The 15,928-nt window shown below is 41.2% G+C and overlaps 2 protein-coding genes across 2 annotated transcripts; both read left to right on the top strand.

Annotated features, from left to right (window-relative positions):
- Positions 1 to 563: 563 nt before the first annotated feature.
- Positions 564 to 8,741, top strand: nfkbie (nuclear factor of kappa light polypeptide gene enhancer in B-cells inhibitor, epsilon). Its single transcript, XM_041064700.1, has 6 exons — positions 564 to 1,348; positions 4,888 to 4,990; positions 6,097 to 6,307; positions 6,787 to 6,875; positions 7,642 to 7,890; positions 8,372 to 8,741. Exons 1-6 carry the CDS (start codon positions 1,011 to 1,013, stop codon positions 8,438 to 8,440), a joined length of 1,059 nt encoding a protein of 352 aa, XP_040920634.1. The 5' UTR covers positions 564 to 1,010; the 3' UTR covers positions 8,441 to 8,741.
- A 2,010-nt stretch (positions 8,742 to 10,751) lies between these two features.
- slc35b2 (solute carrier family 35 member B2) lies at positions 10,752 to 15,576 on the top strand. The gene is made up of 4 exons (XM_041065103.1): positions 10,752 to 10,991; positions 12,346 to 12,533; positions 12,633 to 12,793; positions 13,596 to 15,576. Exons 1-4 carry the CDS (start codon positions 10,972 to 10,974, stop codon positions 14,526 to 14,528), a joined length of 1,302 nt encoding a protein of 433 aa, XP_040921037.1. The 5' UTR covers positions 10,752 to 10,971; the 3' UTR covers positions 14,529 to 15,576.
- Positions 15,577 to 15,928: the final 352 nt, after the last annotated feature.

Genomic DNA, 15,928 nt, shown 5'->3' with positions numbered 1-15,928 from the left:
AACATTTGTCCATTTACAGTAAAGATCAAACTCAGAAAAACAGAGAAGTTCAAACCAAAAACAAAAGACAGGCAATAGAGTAACACCGAAACTGTGTAAATCGATCGCTTTTTGGAATTATAATAATTCTGATTCTGCAGTTACTGTTGTAGAATTGTACAATGTGACCTAAAGCTTGACTCTAAGCCCCCACCACCCCCACCCACAGATTCTCAGGAAAAAGTTCAGAGGTTATGATTTCAGTCAGTGCCCCTGCTAGTTGATTTTCATCCTGTACTGAAATTACTGGAAATCACTGAGTGCCAAAAATGGGCTGCACCTAAAAAAAAAAAGTAAAAAAAAAAAAAAATCCATCTCATATTAATCCAACCTTTATTTTGAAAACGTTTCACTTCCGCTTTTACTCTTACTCCTCAGCTGTGTGTAGTGTCCGTGTGTGTGTGTGTGTGTGTGTGTGTGTGTGTGTGTGTGTGTGCGTGCGTGCGCTCGTGCTCGTTCACGCGCACTGGGGATTCCCCCGCGTGACACAAACAGCTTCGCCTTTCACATGTCAGCTCTTCCCCTTACTGCCTTTCATTGCTCATATGCTCTCCGCCTGGAGCTCACGCTGTTACCGGATATTTCGACGACGGTCTGCCGTTTCGCCTCGCTTTTGCTTGCTTTTAACCAGTTTCACCAAGTTTGTGATGACCGTGACATGTTTTAAAACTTTTTTTAAAAGTCTATAGTTGATTGGAAAAAAAAAACCCAAAAACAAAACAAACAAAAAACAAAAACAAACTGGAGGTCTGTTGCTGAATGGTAATGTATTATCGGTGAGTGGAATGAAACGCAGCGGCTCATTCCTCTGGGTTCACAAAGGAGCGGCGGTTTTCTCAGGTGTCAGCAGGAGATCCTCGGAGTCCGGTCACATCACCGAGCACCGAGCGGCGACAACAACCGCTTGTAGCCTTTAAGTCCTCTGGGAAGGAGGGAGGGGGAAACCCAGCCAGGCCACCACCACCACCACCATGGCGAGCGACGACTGCTGTAAAGATGAATCGCTGGAGTTTGCAGGAGAGAACCGCACAGACTCGGGCATTGACTCGTACCGCTCCATACTGAAGTCGGAGGAGCCCCGGGAGCCCATCAGCGGGTCCTCCAGCACAGACATCAGCGGGCCGCGGGAGAAGTTCTCCGTCGACGAGCGCCTGGACTCAGACTACTGCTCCACGTCCATCACAGCGGAGAGTCAGACAGAGTTGGAGAGCTGCAGTCTTTCCAGCGCCCAGAAGGAGCAAACACACAGCACTGAACTCTCTGAACAGGAGGAGATCTCGCTCACAACTATTACTGAAGAGGGAGACACGTAGGTTTTTGTTTACTTTCTATATTTCTTATTATTAGAAAACTGTGCCTTCTTTGCTGGCAGGCACAGTGTTGCACACTGGGGGGCTGCAAACATGGTGCCATGGTGCATATTAACTTTTGCTTCTCTTAAAGTTTTGACCAGTTTTTTTTCACCAATAATATTTGCTGAGTCTCTCATGAAGTAGACCGCGGTGTTGCAAAATGGGCATTTGAATTTAACCTCCAATTTACCACGGGAGTGATATACACACACACACCCCTCTCTGATCATAGTTATATTAACTGTAATTACCACTGTTGGCACCCAGGTGATGTTTACTTAAACATCAGCAGCTCTGTTGCTTAAGGCTGCAGCTAGTGATCATTGTAATCACTGTTTAATCTACTGCTCCTTTCCTTCATTAATGCAAAGCCGCACCTTAAAATGTATAATTTGATCCGACCAACAGTCCAAAACCCAAAGATATGAAAGACATTTACAGTAAGTTAAAAGCAACGTTTTTTAGAAACATTATAGTAGCTTGACTCAGAGGATATTTGGCATTTCTTGCTTGAAAATGGCCCTAAATGATGAGACAATCATCAAAACAGTTGCAGATTAATTTTTTGGTTGATCGACTTGTCAGTTAACCGACTAATATTTTCAGCTCTACTGTAGCTTCAAGCAGCTAATAAATTCTCTTTTTCCACTGAAGACAACAAACGTAAAACGCTCATAAAGGGCAGTTTATGGAGTTGTAAATCACATTGAATTTGAGGCACAGTTTTTCCCATGATTCTGGTTTTGAAAGGGGATTTCATAGAGTTCTTTTTTTTTTTTAATGAACTTTGGCCGTCTCATGAATGTGAATGTAGATGGACTCCTGTGAGGCGTCTCTCAGCCAGAAAAACAGAAGTGAAACAGATAGGCCTGGACTTCCCCATGTAGCACAGACAAAGCACATGCTGTGAGGCAGCAGTGTGGCTTGCTTTTGATCCAAGAAACTTGTTGATCAGGATAGCATAGTGTGTACGTGTGTTTTTATTGTTGGATCCCGCAATTCACAAGCTGTCTGTAGGTCTTTTTTTTTTTTTTTTTTTTCAAACCAAACCAGACGTCTAAAAATGCCAGTTGGTTATCTGCAAGCTTTTTGCTTTTTTGCTTCTGTTCATTTCTCACTTTGAGTCAAGGAAACTGCAGCTTTTTGCAGACAATCCAAACACATCAGCCTCCACACACAGCTTTATCAGCCCATGCAGAACTTCTTCTGTGACCCACTCATCTAGTGTTGCCATGTCATCAGTCTCTTTTAGCATCGATGCAGGCTTGTTAATGACTCTTGTGGACTAGTGTAATCCAACGACTGATGTAGTCACAGCCTTGCAGTGTTGTTGTGACTCTGACCTCTTTTCATTTCCGCTTGCTGATTGTTGGAGACACATGGTTTCATTCTCACACCCTAACTATAGATACCTGAGAGGAAAAAAAAAAAACACCTGAAACACACCACACTGTTCTGCTTAGACTGAGAAAGAATCATGCAAACATTAATTTTCCCCTGTGGGATTTTTTTTTTAGTTCTTATTCATTCAAGTCTTACTCAAACCAGGAAGTCCCTTTCACACTGAGGCGCTTGCTCACAGAGTTAATTAGCTGGTGGAGCAGGTCCGTTAGTTTGCAAGCATTTAAATCAGTCAGTGCTGACAGTTATGGGTGGGACAAAAAAATGATTCAATTGTTTGTGTGATGCATTATGCATACATTTATACCAAACATTGGTATAGCATATATAAAGTACTTAGCCTACATGTTTTTATGTCTTAGTTCACAGGTTTAGTTAAGTGCAGCAGAAATTGATTGTGCTCATTCTCAGTTAATATTCTTCTTTTATATTTTTCTTGCCCAAAAACCATAGACATACAATAAATTATGATTTAACAGGAGAAAAAGCATAGTATCCTCTGCTGGAACCAGCCAACATTCTGTTGTTTTTGCTTGAAAAAAGAGGTAAGACACCAATTGATTCATTATTTCAGCTCCAGTTATATTTAGTAATACTCAGCACACATGCACTATGTGACCGGTTCCTCAATTTCACAAAATACATTGCCATGTCAGAAAGTTGTTTCTGAACCAGTTGCACAGAATTGGTGACTTTCTGTAGTGGTTTACATGCAAAACTTACAAGGAATTTGTAGAATCGTCTTTATCTTGGTGGTAACGTCTGGGAGCACACCACTGTTGCACCGTGTTGTAGGTTGTCTCACGCCATCCCTACATAATCAGTCATTGTTGTAAAGTCCCTACGTTAGTGATATATTTTTTGTGATTCTGGGTGTGAAAAATTGCAAAGAAGATATCATTCACATATTTAACTCATAAGTTATATTGATTGACAAGTTTTAAAAAAAAGAATTGCACAGTAATTGCATACACCCGTTTAATCAATCAGGCACTGTGCTGTTATTCATTTAGTATTCTCTTGGTAATGATTAAGCACTCCATTGAATGATTTTCCTTTCAGATTTGATGGAAAATAACATAAACATATTTAACATTTAACAAGCCACTGAGGTAATTCAATGAACTGTTGTTTTGCAGGTATACGTGTGAGACAGAAAATGTTTTTGCTTTCCAAAGGATACTGATGTGTATAGCATTTAACAGGTTCTCTGAAATTGTCAGTGACTTGTTTCAAAGCAGAAATCTGAATGAAAGGTCTGCAGTGAAATGTAGCTCAAACTTTTGATCCCACACTGTCTGTCTCTGAATAAGACTGTGGTGACCAAGGTCTGGTCAAATGACATTTATTCTGAAAGAAGAAGAGCGCACTTCTGAACCTGAAGAGAGCACAGTAACGCACATTTAACACTGCAGCGGGTGCTTCACTACAGCAACATCCTCATGCTGTTTTTGTGACTAGACATCAGCTTCAGCCTTTGATATGCAGGGGGACGCTGGAGAATTTGAAGACATAAATGAATTTACACATTTAAGCACCACTTTGTCTTGAATCGATTAAAATCCTTTCACTGAAGAGGCCCTCTATGTGTTGTTCAAGGTTAATCTAAATTAAGCTCTAATGCTCGGCTCCATTTCCTGCTTTTTGCACACATTTGATTGCTACAACTTCCCACTCATGTTTGAGGTTAATGTGTTTTTGTTTTGTTTCGTAATTTGCTTTACGTGTTTACTCTAAAGCCTACAAAGATATGCCAGCTGACGTGTGCTTTGACATGCTCCTTTAGTGAAACAGCTTCCTGTACTATCTGTTTTAAAGTTTTATTTTACTTTTTTTGCATTGCTCAGTATCCCGGCCACTCAATCTTGCCATTCAGCCCACTGTTAGATTTCGAGGTAGTCTCTTGAGATGAATACTGAGGAAAATTGTTAAGTAACATTTTCTCTCTTGTTGAAATGCTGTTTTTTTTCTATGCTACTCAGTTCTACTGCTTTTGATCAATTGCTCAATATAAGGTAAAGTAGGCCTGCAAGTTTTTGCAGGTATAACAGAGACATTTGTTTATTTATGTTTTTATTTTTTGCCACTCCTGTAGATTCCTGCACTTAGCAATCATCCATGAAGACGATTTCATCACTCAGAGCTTGATAAAGTTGTTCCCAAAAGAGATCCTGGACATCCAAAACAATTTATACCAGGTAAATGCAACAAGAATCTTTCCACTACACAAGCATGCTGCAGCCTCTACGGGAATTTTTCAATCCAAAAAGACTTCCTCATTGCCAGTATCTTGATTGTGGAAACAGTAGCATTATTTTTATCTCTGTACTTCCAGAGAACTGTTGTTCCTCTTTATTTGCAGTCCGTCCTCTCTCTGGGACGTCACTGTGGGTGGTTCCAGTGTTAGCTCATAAGGGACTTAGAATGGAAACTCCCCTCCTCTACCTCCTGTAGAAATAGAACCACAGGGAGCTGTGGAGTGTATCCTTGTGTGGATGTGGGTGGAGGAATTGTTCCAGTTATTCAAGATGTCAGACCAGGCTCTTGCTAGTGTACAAACCAAACCAAAGTGAGGACAGCACAACTGACAGAACTGTCATAAGGAAACATCTGAAGTTAAGACTCAGCAATTCATGCACTGACTCATCCCTGACCTCTTACAGAGTCCGTTTGGGTTGCCTAATTTCCTCTTCAGTCATTCTGAGACCTTGTACTTGGAGACATTACCAAGAAGAATTCTTGTTCACCCCTTTAGATTTTAAAAGAAAACTCCCCTCAGATGTTTGCAAAGCGATTAATAAAACAGCCACTGATGGTGCACTTTTGCAGTTTTCTTGCACCAGAATGCAGTTCAACCACATGACTTTGTTTGTTATGGACAGAAGGTGCAACTCTCACTTTCTCAGCTGGAATTTTTTTCTGTTTACTTTTGTTTATTCATGTGTATAACCAGCAGCTGAATGCAACAGATACAGGCCTGTTGCTCTGGGGGATGCTCTAAGACATCCTGAGAAATGCAGAGAATAGAAGTGGCACAGTTGAAAGACAAAAAGTGCACAAAACATACTTCATCAGGGTTGCATCAAATAATTATTTTCATCATTGAATAATTCCGTTTTTGGTGATGAGTTGTTTGTGTGTAAAATGTGTCATAAAATGTTGAAATGTTGTCAGGTCTGTAGTTAATTTAAAAAAAAATCTGGCATGCATTGGTTATGGTTTGGCAATAGGAAATCTGAAACTGGAAATCAGTTTTGCTAAGTTTTGATTGCATTACACCTCCGGTGTCTTTTGTGACCCTCAGAGTCCTTTGCACCTGGCCACCTATCTGAACCTGACAGATGTGGTGAAGAGCCTGGTGGAGAAAGGGGCCAGCCTGGAGCTGCAGGATCAGGATGGGAACACAGCGCTCCATGTGGCCTGCCAGCACGGGCAAAACGAGTGCGCCAGTGAGATGACCAGAAATGTTTCCCATAGCAAGCTGGCTCCTGTCCTTGAGACCCAGAACTGGAGAGGTGAGGAAATCATCAGCTAACAATTTTGTTATTTTTGTTATTTATTTATGTGTCTGCATCATCTGTGTGATTATTTGTCAGTGGGCTCTGCTGAAATTGAACTTCCCAGATTATGCAACTCAGATTTTTCACTGTGTCCAAATGTAACATGGCCTTTTGGTGCTTTCCTGCCAAGACTTGTCCTTAATGTAGTGCACTCTATAAAGTAACTAATTAACTAGGTTGACTGTGCTCAATCATCAAGGAAACAATTTAATTTTGACTTCAACCTTCTAACTTATAAAATAATAATAGCAATGGATATGACAAAAACACTTGTAGGATTAGCACAGATGTGGTTAATTTGCAAAAGCGATACCATGTTGATCCATGTTGCTTCTGGCCTCAGTTTGTCATTTTGGAAAAAAAGAAAACATGATTTAAAAGTGAGCTAAAATGAGGCCCACGCTCCACATTTCAAAAAAGATGTGTACTTGCAGGTCTTGCCTGTCTTCACTTGGCTGTACTGAACAGGCAACATCAGATTATGAAGCTCCTGGTGAAAAAAGGAGCTGACCTGAATATCCAGGTTAGTCTGTCAAATCACTCCTTATTTTACATATGAATTCTATTTTCAATATTTAGGCTCTACTTAAAGGGTGAATCCACACTGAATCTTTGAACCCTCAGACTAGAAGATAGACCTTTTTTTGGCCTTATGTAATTTGGTTTTGTCCTTGATTTCAACCAGTAAACCTCTGAAAGAAAAAGAAAGAAGGAGAAAATGATAAAACATTACAGTTTTGTTTGTTTATAAGTAACTTTAATGAGTCTCTGTAGGATTACTCTGCAGTATACTGCATTTCATCCAGTAACCTGCCAGTATTTATAATCACACCTATCCCTTTCAAACTCTGTTTACTCAGTTTCACTTATGTTGTGTTCAAGTCTATAAATCTGCTGCACCTGTGCAGTGCGGATAGTGATATAAGCAGAGCTCAGAGCTTCCTGCAGGATTCTTGGAGACATAATTAGATTTGAGATATGATTAGGCTGGGCTGGCCAGCCACTCTTAGCTTGCTATTGAAGGAAGGGAACATGGCAGTCAGTCCCAAAACTACCCCCGACATTCCTCTCAGTCTAACTCACCAGCCTCACTTACCACTCCGCCTCACATCTGGTGTATTGAATTATTGTTATTATTATTATGATCATTACTATTATTATACAGGTCACTGTGTTTAAACTAACAAAATCATTAAAAATGGCCTACTTTATGTTGTTGTCCCATGTGTGTAGCTCTGGCTTTCTTTGGAGTATTTCACATTGTCTTCTTCCATCTACACCCCTCGCAGGAAGGTACCAGCGGGAAAACAGCTCTTCACCTCGCCGTTGAACTGCACGACATCACATCAGTGAAGCTGCTGCTCAGCAGGGGAGCCAAAGTGGATGCTACCATGTTTAACGGCTGCACGCCCCTGCATCTTGCGGTGGGGAGGCAGGACGCCACCATCGCCAATCTCCTCTGCCAGTCTGGCGCTGACACAATGTTGCGAAATATGGAGGACGAGACGGCGCTGGATCTGGCTGACGGCAATGATGATGTAAGTTATTATTATTATTGTTTCCAGTGATGTGTTGAGATGGAGCGCCGTGCATATTTTAAAGGATAATGCTGCCACAAATTCTGTTTTTTTTTTTTTTTTTACTGTGAGTAAAGCCTATGAAAAAAGTAAACCGATAATAAAGTATGGCCTGGTCAGTCTCTCTCTTTGCTATAAATCTCCAAACACTATTAAAAACTCATCAGTGAACCACAGCATTACACGGGTGATATGATCCTTCCTTAAGATGAACATGGGCACTGTGGTTTATTTTGAGTCAGTCTAAAATATGCTGTTCTGCTGCAGTAAATACTCACCGGAGCATCAATTGTGTATTAATCTGCGGCCGAAAATAGTCCCCAGCTAATTCTCTATTTTGTATTGTTTGAGTAATATTTGCTAAAATAGAAACAGTTTCAGGAAGTTATTTCACTTTTATTTTTAAAGATTTTTAAAGATTTATGGATTCTTTGTCTTTCAGATTCTTGCTCTATTTCCTTTTGATGACATCCAGATCTCTGGGAGGTCAGTGGTTGGTGTGAAGTTTTGAGCTGAGTCATAGGCTGAACCACAGTCCTGAAATTGTCTGGAGCTTCACTGCAGCTGGAGTTGATTTTTAAAAAGTTTTAAGCGCTGACGTTTTGATTAAATAGTGTTTCTATTTGTAGTACACTCTGATTTATCTATTGTGTAGACGAATATGCGCAACATATAAATCTTACTTCCCTTTGACAAAGAGTGATTCTGCTTAATTGAACACTGATTTAAAAAAAAAAAAAACAAAATTCAATATTTCTGAGTCATTGACTCAATTGTTTAGCTTCTTTTTAGGTGCCTCTAGAGGTGTTTTACTGAGCTATAAAAGCCACTTCACCATGAGGGTCAAACTTTTTATCAGCATGTTCAATGTCCATTAAAAATTCTACCTCTTCATCCTATTGACCTAGTTTAAATGGTTTAGAAAAGGAACATGCAAAAATCAGTGCTATGAAAACCTTTGTATTTTAATGGAAGTACGATTTTCTGTGTCCGTTTTTTTTTTTTCAGACAAACGTGACCTTTCATTGTAGCCACAAATAGGCTTTTTGAGGAATGCCATCAGAGGCAGGGGGAAAAAAAATTCCTTTACTAAATGGAAAATGTAAAGCAAACTGTGTGACCCAGAGAGACCTGCAATCCAAAGACAAGAATCTTATGACAATCCCTGCTTTTTCTTAGAAAACTGAAAACCAATATAGAAATGTAATATAAAACACAAAATGCAGCTTCATCTTTTTGATCTTTTAGATTTGCTGCTTCATGTCTTGAAACAGGTTTCTCTATTTATCTCATTGTAACCTTCACCTGCAGAAATCTGTTCTTTGATGTGTAATTATAGTGGCCTGTCTCATTAATATAAGCAGTTAATGTATTTTGTAATAAAATGAAAAAAAAAAAAAGTCACTGCATACTGTGCTCTTTTCTTGATTTTGTTTTGTGTGTGTGTGGGGGGGGGGGGGGGGGGGGGGTTAATTTGTGTTTATGGGCACCAGTGATATTTATGTAATCTGTATAAACCCAAACTCAAGATAATGAACATTATCTGCTATCTGTTCTGCACTGGTAGCTCCAGATTTATCAAATAGCTTCCTAAATGACTGTGGTTTCAGAAATGCATACATAGGTAGAAGCAATATGAATATTATGGTTACTGGACTATAATGATTAACTATAATGAGCAGACATGACAAAGCTGTTTCATGAAAACAACCCTGTGCTTTTCTTTGCTTCCTGTCAGCTGCTTTTTGTTAGGGATGTCTTTTATTTTCCTGTAAGTGGCTTCCTCCTGATGGCTCCCGCAATACAATGACTGTGGAACGGCTGGAAATTCCACTCAGCTGCCTTTCTTTAATAAGCACTTACCCACAGCCAGACAGGTTGAACAATAAGCTGGCAAAAGGTCCTCATTTCACATTCATATAGGGATATTAGCCTTGTAGGTCCTGCTAGTAATCACAAAAATTGCTTTCAGGTAAACAGCGGAGGCACTTAAAGAGTTTGACGATTGCACTTACTGTGGTGACAGCTAAAAAACAGACAACTTCTGTGGTCAACTGCTAGAACAGAGAGTTGTGAAACTATACCTACTTCCCCATTGAGCATATGGGCTGGGAAACCCTGACAATTCTATTACTAGTATTAGTCTCGCAGTTTTTTCCATTGGCAAAAAAAAAAAAAAAGCTCCTTACAGAGTTATAGTGTGCAAACCTTAATTTAAAATAGAGATAAGCCAGTTTCAGTTACCATTACGTATGCAATCCAGTATTTTGCTTCTCTGTATGAGCCAGGTACTGTTTTCATAACACATGATTAATACAGTGATGTGAGGCTTACTGTTGCTTACACATCGGCGATGATAAACCAGTGTTTAATGTAATGCTAACAGATGCAATTCTCTCTGCATAATGAGCATAACTGTTGCATCAGTTATGCAAAACCTTTACATGCAGTGCGATATTTTTAAACTATAGTGTTGCTTCTTGGACTTGAGTAAAGAACCTGAACACGTACTCAACTACTGGTAATGCACCGTGTTTTATAAGAGTTGATGTGCTGCATGGCTGCACGGACAAATCGAATTTTGTAACTATACTATAGCTGTCAAATAAAAAAAATAAAAAGCACATATAAACAGAAACAGCACAGAACTGACACAAAGAGGTGAAATACAAATAGGTTACCTCAAAGTTACAAGTACAGCATCTCAGTAAACGAACTAAGTGAACGTTGCGTACGAGCGTTGCAGTTCCTCCTCCACACCGACAGGGAGCAGAGCCGCCGGGAGGTCACTGTCCCCTGCATGGTTTGGCGTTGAGTAAAGTGGAGGGGGGCCTTTCCTGCTCAAGTGAACACATCGGCTATTGAGGATAAGTTGAAGACATCAGTGCTAAAGGCGGCTAGCCCGAAAGAAGACAGCCCCTGGTTATTAAAATATCGTTACCTGCCGGGTGTGCGCGGCTTCATGCTGAGTTCCAGCGGAGACGTTTGAGTCTGTCGGCGTGTGAGCTGCGCCAGGTGTCGGGCCACAGAGTGTGGGGGAAAATGCCATCTTTTTCATGGAGGTAACGCTAGACACCCGGAGGAGCTAACTGGACATTATATCACGCTAGAGATGAGTTTTAGGTGTGGACGAGCTCAGCTTGGCTGTCGACCGATGCGATTGTAGATAACGTTTGCACCGTTATGCGTGGTTAAAGTGACCGTCGGCGTGTTGCTGAAGTGTGAAAACAACCTGCTGGCTAAAGTAAAACTGCACCTCAGGAGCCGGCGTCTGTCGACCCAGTGCTAGTGAAAGAGTTTGTGTATTTTAATTTTCCTCTTTTCACACATTAGTACTTACTTTGTCTTGGTAGGTGTTGCCATAAATGATGTCCCCTGGTTCACAGGTGTGATAGCTGTCGATTAAAACATCACATTTAATGTAATGTAATATTCAAATACTACATACACGGAGCGTCACATAATTCATAGCGCAATGATGTAAATGTACAGTATGTCATAAAGTATGGTGAAAAAAAGAAATGTATTGGCAGTATGGGTGAAATTCCTACCCCAGTGATAGGGATGTGATGGGGTCACAGCATTTGTATTTTCCCAGCAAGGCAGTAACAGTTACACAGTTGTTATGGAGGGCTGGCTAATGTTATTGCCCTTTTTATCAAGGGAAAGCTGTGTTGTTTGTTTGTTTCAGTCCATGTTATCCGTTGTCACATATTCATACAAGGCAAGAGCACTGATTCTCTCCTCAGGTAAATCATGGCAGTGCTTTTTTTGTGTGTGCCTGTGGTGTAGCAGCCTGTTTGTTGGCTGCCCAGCCAGTGCAGTGCATTCCTCCATGTAATAAGCTGCTTGTTCAGGGCCCAGGTCTTGCTGCAGTGGGCTACTGGCTAGCCAGGCTACAGCAGAATCCCACACAAAGAGGCTCTGTGTGAGTCAGGCTTCCCCTGGGAGGAGGCCCGGCCTCGCTCCGAATGGGATACACACTCATTGCCACGACGGCAAGGAGAACACCTTTTTTCACTGGGAGCTAGGGTTTCACTGCAGGTGCGCTTGAGTCACCAGTGTTACTTAAGCTGTTTGTGGGGGTTGTTGAGGAAGATCACTTCATATCTTCATAGCTATTTTAACAGGTTATACTTGTTTTAGATGATTCCATACCTTTGTTTTTTTTAAATCCCATACCCCAACTTTACAAAGCCGGTACTAAATTTCTAGTGTCACCAATGTTGTTCATCTCGTTGCAAAATGTCTGCCCAGGGGAGAACCATGATAACACAACATTCATCTGTCGGAGTGAGGAAAGAAACAGTACTTTCACTCAAGCAGACACACAGATACCTTGCTTGTCAAATGTATATTAGTTTATGATTTAAAATGATTTTTTTTTCTGATACACCGTATGATTTTCTCCCTTAGGGTTTGGCCCGCACTTGTGTTGCTTCTCTTCCCTTCCACTGTGGCTGCAGAAGAGTCGTCACTGCTGGAAGGCTGGCACGATGTGTGGCTCTTCCGTTTCCTCGTCAACATGCTGGGATACTCCACCATCATCATCCCTGGCTACCTCCTCATTAGCTACTTCAAGCGCACCAATTACTTAGAAACAGGTTTGGACTCATGAAAACAAATGCAGACATTTCATTTGGATGTATTAAATTGGATGCAAGTTCATTTATATATATTTTTTATGTTTCCCTTGCTTTCAGGTAGTGGGATTTGCTACCCTGTCATAAGAACCTGCGTGTTTGGCAGTGAGGCCAAAACAAGTCTGTTGGATGACGTGTCGGTTGCATCCAGGAACGAGGGAGAGTCAGGCTCGTCAGTCAGACAGGCCATCAAATTAATCTTTTGTGCTGCTGGACTTCAGGTGAGGATCCTCCCCCAAAAAATACAGTCATTGAACACATATAGCTACACGTGGCCTATTCCCTATGATACCACCCTGTTATGTTCTTTATGCTGTTTGTGCAGCTGTTGGGTGGATTGTTGTATGTTTGTTTTGTTCAAATGGGATTATATCAGTTTGGTCTGCTCTCAGCTCACTGGCTATTTTAAAAGATGCCTCAGTGATGTTTGTATAAAGGGAAGCGCTGGTTAAGAGAACTTCACCATCTATGAAATCAAGCTCTACGTTATAGGATAGGTCTGTCTTAAAGCTGCATTAATCAGTGTTTTTATATTAACAATAGACCAAACAATTATGTGTCATGTGAAAGGCGTCGCTAGTAGTAACAAACCCACAGAGAATTATCACCTGACTCTGCAATTCCCCTCTGCTCTACCTAACCTACTGTACCTGCAGACAGATAGATTAGTGTCTGCTCATGAATATAGTGGAGCCTGTAGCAGCTAAAGAGCCAGATATTTACCTCAGGAGTTGGTGGAGACCAAAAACCAAGATAAAAGGAGAGTAAAATTTGTACTTATATTTGGCAGGTGGCCAGAAACATGACTCCAAGTAAAAAAAAATACCCAACCTAATGTGACTATACTGTAAGAAATGGGGGCCAAAATCCATAGTCAACATTTGTTATCAGTATATGTGACAAAATCTAAACTCAAAGGTCAAGAATGAACCCTAGTGCTCAAAATTTTAACAGGTTACTGCAAGAAAATGTATAACATGAGCTGTATCCCGGAAAAGCTTAAGTCGGTATTCTTATTCTTAGGCATCGTATCTGACATGGGGGGTCCTGCAGGAGAGGGTAATGACTCGTTCCTATGGAGCCACGACTCCAGACCAGGAAGGAGAGAAATTCAAGGACTCCCAGTTCTTGGTCTTCATGAACCGTATCCTGGCTCTGACCGTGTCGGGCCTCTGGTGCATCCTGTTCAAGCAGCCTCGCCATGGAGCACCCATGTACAAGTACTCCTTTGCCTCGCTCTCCAACATCCTGAGCAGTTGGTGTCAGTATGAGGCCCTCAAGTACATCAGCTTCCCCACTCAAGTCCTGGCCAAGGCCTCCAAAGTCATTCCTGTCATGCTCATGGGTAAGATCGTCTCCCGTAAGAGCTACGAATATTGGGAGTACTTCACCGCTGTGCTGATCTCAGTGGGTGTCAGCATGTTCTTGCTGTCCAGCACGACCAGCAAGCACCCGTCCACTGTCACCACCTTCAGTGGGATCATCATCCTCATTGGCTACATTGTCTTCGACAGCTTCACCTCCAACTGGCAGGACAACCTGTTCAAGTACAAGATGTCGTCAGTGCAGATGATGTTTGGAGTCAACCTGTTCTCCTGCCTCTTCACCGTCGGCTCGCTGCTTGAGCAGGGTGCCTTCTTCGACTCTCTGGCCTTCATGACGCGTCACTCCGAGTTTGCCTTTCATGCTGTGTTGCTGTCCGTGTGCTCAGCATGTGGCCAGCTCTTCATCTTCTTCACCATCAATCAGTTTGGTGCTGCGGTCTTCACCATCATTATGACCCTGAGGCAGGCCATCGCCATTCTCCTCTCTTGTTTCCTTTATGGTCACGCTGTCACCATAGTCGGTGGATTTGGCGTTGCCGTAGTTTTCCTGGCACTTTTCCTACGGGTGTATGCGCGTAGCCGCATGAAGTCAGGGCGACGGCCAGCGCAGCCGATTGCACAGAAGGTGTAGCACTCCAAAGTCGCACCAAACTGGGAACTGAGACCACGTTTTCTGTGGTGCTTTTTGTCTATTTGTGTGTATCTGTATCCGTTTTTTTTTTTTAACTGTTCTTTTCCATTGGTTTTTATTTTTGTTAGCAATGGTACAGAAAGGGATTCTGCAGTTTTGACTCTTACACCAAGATGCCCCCAAGGGGTCCATGTGATTTGAGTGCCTGTAAGATTGTCTAATACACGAGTCCCGAACTTCAAACTGCCTCCTCAGCTCTTTCACAGTCTAACAGTAGAATAATTTTTCTTAAACTGCAATATCTGGCTTGCGCAGCCAGTTTAAGGTTACGGTGATCCCAGATAAGGTATGTGAGCTGTATGGCTAAGCATTAATTTTCAAGATTTTGTGACAAGGCCCCTTATTTAGCTGTATCCGAAATATTTGAACAAAACAGTCAGCTTTTTCTATCTTAGGTTATCTTTCAGTCACAATAGCCAGATGCTTATCTCACAGTCCTCCATGTTGGAGAGCAGGGGCCTTTATGTCTTCATGTGGGATTTTATCTTGTTAAACTGTAAACATAACCTGAACACAAGGTGCATACATTAGTTTGATTTAAGATATATTAACATGTTCCAGATGCTACCATCTGTAATGGGGGTGGTAAACAACGGTTTGTGTAATAAGGAGCACACACTACTTACAAATTGTATAATTTTGCCTCGACATCACTGAACAAGATGCTGCTGCATTATTTTATAAGATACCTTTTTGTTGTCTTCACAACACAGATTTTACTTAATGTTTTAAAATTGGGCTAAAAATAATGTAAATATATCTCTAAGTCATTGTTTATTTACAACCCGCTTGTCTGTTGTGTACTTTTGTAAAAGGACTGCATCATGTGTTTCACCGTTCCATGTGAATGTTTGGAGGAATACTGAATGGATGCTGATGATGCGCATCGCCGTCAATACAAGGGAAATGCAATGTTATAGGTACCTTGTTTTTATCATTTGACTATTTCCTCTGGTAACTGGATTATTAATAAAACATATTAAATTAACTTGAAGCTTTGAAGTGCAGCGGTTTGATTTTACTGTTTACCATTGTGCCAAAGGAATTGCTGTGTGGTCAGTGCTGTTTTGCAGGTTAATAATTCTTAATGATTATTTGTACACAGACTGCAGCTGGGGGTGCTTTTACATAAAGAAGAATGGCTTAAAACAAACTAAAACCATTTGGAACCAAACCATATAACAGCTGTAATTTTTTGCCACAGTTTTGGATCCAACACTACACACGGCAGCTTCATCGCAGGTGTTTGGTTTTGGTTCGCCGAGCAGCAGAGTCAGTGGCTGTAGTTACTCTACCAGATCTAGCAGACTCTACCAGATATGAGCCAAATAGTTTGAACA

This window comes from Toxotes jaculatrix, chromosome 19 (genome assembly GCF_017976425.1).
Source record: "Toxotes jaculatrix isolate fToxJac2 chromosome 19, fToxJac2.pri, whole genome shotgun sequence".
NCBI lineage: Eukaryota > Metazoa > Chordata > Actinopteri > Toxotidae > Toxotes > Toxotes jaculatrix.
The sequence above is the reverse complement of the archived record's forward strand: the minus strand, read 5'-3'. Positions and strand labels throughout refer to the sequence as shown.

Excerpts from the sequence above, each read along its gene's own strand:
- nfkbie (XM_041064700.1), top strand. The coding sequence starts at position 1,011 with ATGGCGAGCGACGACTGCTGTAAAGATGAATCGCTGGAGTTTGCAGGA. Across the intron at positions 1,349-4,887 it reads ATTACTGAAGAGGGAGACAC|ATTCCTGCACTTAGCAATCA; the intron begins GTAGGTTTTTGT and ends CCACTCCTGTAG. Across the intron at positions 4,991-6,096 it reads TCCAAAACAATTTATACCAG|AGTCCTTTGCACCTGGCCAC; the intron begins GTAAATGCAACA and ends TGTGACCCTCAG.
- slc35b2 (XM_041065103.1), top strand. The coding sequence starts at position 10,972 with ATGCCATCTTTTTCATGGAG. Across the intron at positions 10,992-12,345 it reads ATGCCATCTTTTTCATGGAG|GGTTTGGCCCGCACTTGTGT; the intron begins GTAACGCTAGAC and ends TTTCTCCCTTAG. Across the intron at positions 12,794-13,595 it reads TTTGTGCTGCTGGACTTCAG|GCATCGTATCTGACATGGGG; the intron begins GTGAGGATCCTC and ends TCTTATTCTTAG.